This window comes from Cibotium barometz, chromosome 1 (genome assembly GCF_041138505.1).
Source record: "Cibotium barometz isolate CiBa-2024 chromosome 1, ASM4113850v1, whole genome shotgun sequence".
In the NCBI taxonomy this organism is placed as follows: Eukaryota; Viridiplantae; Streptophyta; class Polypodiopsida; order Cyatheales; family Cibotiaceae; genus Cibotium; species Cibotium barometz.
In genome coordinates this window covers 55,393,191-55,399,825 of record NC_141046.1, presented here as the reverse complement: position 1 = coordinate 55,399,825, position 6,635 = coordinate 55,393,191, and the positions used below count along the sequence as shown (strand labels likewise).

General features: G+C 39.3%; 1 protein-coding gene across 1 annotated transcript; it reads left to right on the top strand.

Moving 5' to 3' along the window:
- The first annotated feature begins 2,699 nt into the window (after window positions 1–2,699).
- On the top strand, window positions 2,700–3,968 carry LOC147642191 (uncharacterized). Its single transcript, XM_086804989.1, has 2 exons — window positions 2,700–3,015; window positions 3,118–3,968. The coding sequence occupies exons 1-2, from the start codon at window positions 2,700–2,702 to the stop codon at window positions 3,966–3,968; spliced, it is 1,167 nt and encodes a 388-aa protein (XP_086661115.1).
- Window positions 3,969–6,635: the final 2,667 nt, after the last annotated feature.

Below are 6,635 nucleotides of genomic sequence, written 5' to 3'. Positions count from 1 at the left end.
TCTTCCCTCAAAAGATGTCAGCCCAGTAGTCCATACAAGCTAAAGTGTATAATGTTTTTCATTGAATCTTTGAAGTTAGCCCTTGTCGCCTTTCTTTTATGTATGTGTGTGTGTATGTGTGTGTGTGTGTGTGTGTGTGTGTGTGTGTGTGTGTGTACAAATATACAAATATAAATTATATGTATATATAAGAATAAATTGTATATTATTGTAAACAGGTTCTGAATGTGTTGTGCGTAGATTGTTAAAAGTGGTTGTAAGAGATGGATATGTGGGGTAGGTGTTTCTAAGTGCACCATTCTTCTTGTGTGTCCTCATACTCTTTGTGTATGAATGTGCATGTGTGTGTATGCATGCACGCGCATGCGTGTGTGTGTGTGTGTGTGTGTGTGTGTGAGAGAGAGAGAGAGAGAGAGAGAGAGAGAGAGATGAATTTTCTTAGCAAGTATGAATGTGCATGTGTGTGTGTGTGTGTGTGAGAGAGAGAGAGAGAGAGAGAGAGAGAGAGAGAGAGAGATGAATTTTCTTAGCAAGTATGGAGGTTCTATAAAAAAGAGGCATACAATACTTAATACTTTAGCTTGTAAGCACAAGAGTACAACATGATTGTTGCGACGTAAATTTGATTCAGAAATGTTGTTGGACACGTATTTAAGAAATCATGAGATTTCTCTTTGGTCCAGCAAACTTAACGTGTCAAAGAGTTTGGCATTTGAGCGTAACTCGACTTGTCTTATCGACACTTGGTGCATTATAAATATGGGGTCTAACATATTTTTTGTATAGATAGATCTATGCTCTCTCCCTGTCCCCCCACCCCCCCACCCCTCTCTATTTTAAGTTATTATGGAATTATGAGCAATTTAATGAATTTAATATATTAGCATTGTCACTCAATAATTAGCGATATAATATTATAGCCAAAAGCTTGTATAGTGCACTCAAAAGATGGAAAAAGTCCTTGATGTTCACTTTTGTATTCTTAAAGATGTGGAATGTGCATATATATTTTCACTACAACTTGGACTTTTGATAAATATATGCCATGTGGTGTAAACCAACTACAATGTGTTGCATTTTTCCTTCATAGCTTCTCATGTATACATATGGGTTCAATTAGTTGAAGAAACATTTGCTTTATGCTACATCTTTGATTGTCATGCTCATTTATCCATTATTCAATTAGCTAGTCATTGGAGTATTGTTGTATCGCATTGAATTTAAAACCATTTATTTCTCCAATGGATTAGGTTATTTTCAGTAGTCATATATTTTGGAAAGTTCAAGGGCCTATTCGGATGTTTGGTGTTACAAAATGTTCTAATTGTTGGGACATTCCTCTATCAAAAAACGAATGGTTCACCAGCTAGGCATACACATCTTCTTGCTATAACTCTTACAAGATCAAGATAATAAGAGTGCTAATGTACATTCTCTTACAATCACACATCTTCTTGCTAACCGTTATAAGATCAAGATTACAAGAGTACTAATGTGCATTCTGTTAACAATCAATACAATAATTGGATTCTCACATGTAGAGATGTGCATAATGAAGAGAATAGAGCATTAGGAACTCAATGGAGTCTTTTTGGGCCCTTTAATTTGCCATTGCCTAATGGAGGTGATTAAGAAATAGACAAATAGGGAGATTACATGTGGACTGACACCAATGGTTTGTAAGAGCCTAGAAGGTAGTGGTCAAACTTAGAATAATAGGCTAAATAGGCTCTTTTTAAATTTTCAAAATCAACTAAAACTCAAAAATTCAAAACGTATATGCATTTTTCCCCTATTTTATATAGAAAAGGATAGCTGCAGCCTGCCAGCAGCCTGCAGCCATCATTAACTAAGGCCTCCAAAGTGATAGAGGCCCAAAAACGAGTTCCCATGCATTCAATGCACATTCCCCTTCACTTTCCACTATCCCTCTCTCCCACGTTCCCTCCAAAACGCTCTCTCTTCCCCCTTTCTCATAGCAAGGCGTTTTTCACTCTCTAGACTACTTCTTTTAGCTATCTACCTCTTGATCTACCTCTCTCTTCACTCAGAAACCCAGATCTATAGCTATGGAAGCTTGATCTGCAACCTCCTCTTAGAAGCTATGGAAGCTTGATCCTCTGATCTGCAACCTCCTCTTAGAAGCTATGGAAGCTTGATCCTCACTTACATTTCCTTCCTTCATCCTTCTTCCTTGTCCAACCTCCTTTTACAGAGTGTAACAGCAGAGCTTACCTATGGAAGCTTGATCTGCAACCTCCTCTCAGAGGCTATAGAAGTTTGATCCTCACTTACATTTCCTTACTTCATCCATCTTCCTTGTCCAACCTCCTTTTACAGAGTGTAACAGCAGAGCTTAGCTATGGAAGCTTGATCTGCAACCTCCTCTCAGAAGCTAGGGAAGTTTGATCCTCACTTACATCCTTCTACCTTGTCCAACCTCCTTTTACAGAGTGTAACAGTGGAGCCAAGCTATGGAAGCTTGAGTTGCAAATGCTTTGGCTCTCATAATCTTACTCATTGTCTCCTCTCATCCCCTCCAATATCCTCTTTCAAAGTGCAGTAATAGCACAGCCAAGCCCTTGGAACTTGCTCTACAACTCCTTCTCTTTTTTACATCTCCCTAGTCTAAGTTTTTTTCTCACCATTCTATTTTTCTTTGCCATCAAGGTTTATAATCTCTCTAATATATACATCTGATGTCTTCTTCTAGAGCTCGAAGGCCTCCGATCAGTATTCAATCTCTCTCTTGTAGCAGTGGTCAAGATGAGGATGGGCACTGGAACATCAAACAGTACGAGAAGTGGAACTGGATTACAATGCAGCCTAGTACAAGAGGAAGCCACAAGGTGTCAAAGCGATACGTTGATATACAAAGTCACCATTGGAAAGGGCGGATATTGGAGCTCAAACAAAATCGTGATGGAAAAAAGCTAGCTAAGGTCCAACATGTTTACAAGGCAACAGAGCTGAAACTAGCAGACCATGACCAACGTCAACGATTTCCTGCAAATTGTAAGTTATTTCACCACTTTATATTCTTGTTTTTAAATCAATTGTGTGCTAATAATGGTATACTGAGCACTGCTTTGATTGTTCTTGGGTTCCTGTGCGTAGATATTTTTCCCTCAAACTATAGTGAATGGGAGCCTATGGAGGCAATTTCAGGAACCTTTGAAGCATACCATGTGGAGCTTGGTAGTTTAATCTTTGGAGGGTGTCCAGCTGCACAACTTCTTGCACGAAACGTCTTCTTCTATGAGGATACATATGTGGTTCCCATGACAGCAAATGGTACTGGAAAATTAGTTCCAAAACCTACGCCAACTCTCACATCTATTGAATGGCCAATTCCAGACAATGCTTCAGTGGCCATGGCTTGTTTGCAGATCGAAAGCAAGGTGCAAAATGCTATGAAGTGCACATATGGATCTCACAAAGCAACCATAACCTGCTTCATACCTCTACACCTCTTTGTGTACCTGTTCCGTACAAGTGACACACATCGTACCCCAAATTTATGGATTGCAAAGGGGGAGAGAGCTCTGACTTGTTTCTTATCACCTGCATGGGATAAAAAAGTTGTTCAACACAATGGAGACACCATCAGATGCGGAGTAATTGTTGAGAAGGTTGTGATGCGCTATCATATTGCCAAGCAACAGTTGTCCATTGCGTTTCCTTACAGGCGATGGAAGCTTACAAATGGAGAATGGGAGGCGTTAGACTCCGACACAACCTCTACAGAACAGGGTGTGCTACATATATCCATGCAAGGTGGGGATGTAGAAGATGTTACTGTGAATGATGATTGGTCCCTTGCCAACTTACGTGACTACTTAGTTCTTCGATTCTCACTCAGTGGTGATTTTGCTTTGATAATCAATGGTAGAGTAGTGCGCAAAAGGCAGGAACGATCTTTTCTTTGTAGAGAAATTACTTTCCCTGGCTGTGTAGCTATCAGATAACAACTGGATATGTAATCTTGAATTGAAGTAAATACAATTTCAATTTTTTTGCCTCACTGTCTTATTAAGGTTTTTCAATTGTCTTGTGCAGTTTTATTTTTTTGTGATAGTGTAAGGTTGGTCACAGAAGCATCTGTGGCGTGAGCCACTAGTAAATTGGAAATGACCTTGCGATGGAAGGATACGTTCTTGCTTTCGCATACCATTTTTTAAAATTTTTTTGGTACTTACAAATTTTAAAAGTTTTTAAAAATTTTATAACAAGGTCGCCCATATATAAACGATACTTTACTCATTTACATCAATTGACAATTATCGTTCTCTCCTAACACTTGCTCTCAATTTCGCACACCTTTCTGTATCACACACTCTCTATTTCCTCCAATCACTCATAGCATGGCACCTCTACTTGATGCACTTATTGCACAGCTAGGAAAGCTTGAGTTACTTCATAGGGTTGATGAGATCGTCCCTATGTTTGAGGGAGCAATTGATGTACGTGCAACAATGCATCTACACGCAGATGCTTTTACAGATGTCATTCAGTATATGGATGAACACATCAGCACGTACTCCATCATGTTTGAGGGTGATGAGGGCTTATGGGTTCCAGTTGACCTCATCAAGTACATATTCAGGGAAGAGAAGAATTTTAGATTTCGCCTATCCAGGTTTTTAAAATCCCTCACAGAAAAGGACTACAGAAATGAGGAGGAAGACTTACTCCTGGAACTACAAATGGGCAACATCGGCACTTCTTTCCTAAGCTGGGACATGGTTTTGGTCCTTCTGTTACAAGAGGGTGTGGCGAAAGAAAGTGGCAAGGAAAAAGAAAAGGACAAAGTAAAGCTAATGGAGCAGGTCCAAGAGGCCCATGCTGAGGAAGAGAATGTTACAGAACAATGGGAGGCCTCAATGGCATTGGTGGCTCTACAAGATAATGTCCCCGAGGAGGTTCCGGACCTAGTTCTAGAGGGCGATGAAGTACTCGAGGAGGTCCCAGACCTTGTTATCATGTCTTTGCATCCAATCATTATTGATGGGAAAGAGTTTTTGTTTTTGGATGACATTGCCAAGACACTTGGGTTTCGTGAGGATGAGGCACTTTCTATTATTGCCGTGAATGCTGGGGGTCAAGACAAAGGAAAAGTGAAAATTTCTTTTGAAGATGACAACCTCACAAAAGCGCTTGCATATGATATTGGTAGCAGTACCTTGGAAGTTGTAGTGGCCAAAGCGCTCGTTGAAATAAAGAATGAAGTGCAATTCTATGAGAGCGTAGCTACCTTTGAACCACACATGCCCTTGGTTGCTGGCGATGCTCAAGACCAAGGAAGCATAAACCTGACGAATGAGCAACTAGTTGCAAGTGACGATGCAACTGAGGTATGTCCTTACTTCTTAGTTGTAAAGCAAATTATTTTTTGTATCATTTCACGCTTCCTAACTTCTATATTGACATGTTGACAGACTGCTTTTGAAGTGGACAAGTTTGCTATGCGCGTAGGAGGAACGCGGCCAAAGTCAGAGGGTCGAGATGCATCCCTTTGGCACTACATACCTGCCCTCAGGGCCGACATAGTGCGGGTTTTTCATTTAGAATATGCAGAGATCGCCTATGCCGAGCTCCTAAAATGTAAAGCACTTAGTGCAGTCTTGTCGGAGAACCCCCTAGCCTCGAACATAAATAAATGTATTTTGGTAGCTAGGGAAGCTGCCTTGTATTGCTTCACGGGCAACCATCCCGGCTCAGTTTTAGGCCATTGTGCCCTTTCTCAGGCTCAAGGAATCAATGAGCCGAGTGATGTATTCCAAAGCTTAGGCCAGAAACCAGCCTCTAGAACTCTCTTTCCTGAGCTCTTCTAAGAGCTTATTAAAAAGATCTAATGCAAACTTCTCTTCCAAGTTTAATAAAAAAATTTTGTTGTGCATTGTAAGTTGTGATTTTTCCTGGCGTACTTGTGATATACCATTTCAAGCCTCGCAATTTTAAGATTTTGTTCATGTGTTCATAGGAAAAATTATTTAGGATTTTTTTTAATTATGATCGTGATTAAAATAAGTAATCGAGATTGGGTTAGAGCGGTATGAAAAAATATTGTATTTACAGATGTAAACACACTCACATATATGTATATATATATGTACATATATGTATATATATACATATATATGTGTGTGTGTATATATGTGTGTGTGTATATGTGTGTGTGTATAAGATTTTAAGGCTATTATCAGATATATATACATATATATAATATTTTATATAAATATATAAGATTTTAGGGCTGTTAGGGCACCTAAAGGGTCTTATGAGCCTCACCAGACCATGTGATATCAAAAAAAATAAAAAAAATACCATGTGCGTTATGGCGCGTAAATCGGCATTTTGACCTGGTCAAAGTGCCGATTAACGCGCCGTAGCGCACATGGCAAATTTTTTTTATTTTTTTTATTTTTTTGACCTTGAGGCTCATAAGGCACTCTATAAGGGTCTCTAGGTGCATTTATAATGGTCATATGAGCCTCACCAGACCATAGATATCAAAAAAAAATAAAAAAAATGCCATGTGCGCTACGGCGCGTAAATCTCCATTTTGACCTGGTCAAACTAGAGATTAACGCGCCGTAGCGCACATGGCATTTTTTTTTATTTTTTTATTTTTT

What these genes read in the sequence shown, in the direction of transcription:
- LOC147642191 (XM_086804989.1), top strand. Translation starts at nt 2,700, where the DNA reads ATGTCTTCTTCTAGAGCTCGAAGGCCTCCGATCAGTATTCAATCTCTC. An exon ending in TCAACGATTTCCTGCAAATT is followed by an intron (nt 3,016 to 3,117) that starts GTAAGTTATTTC and finishes TCCTGTGCGTAG; the next exon opens with ATATTTTTCCCTCAAACTAT.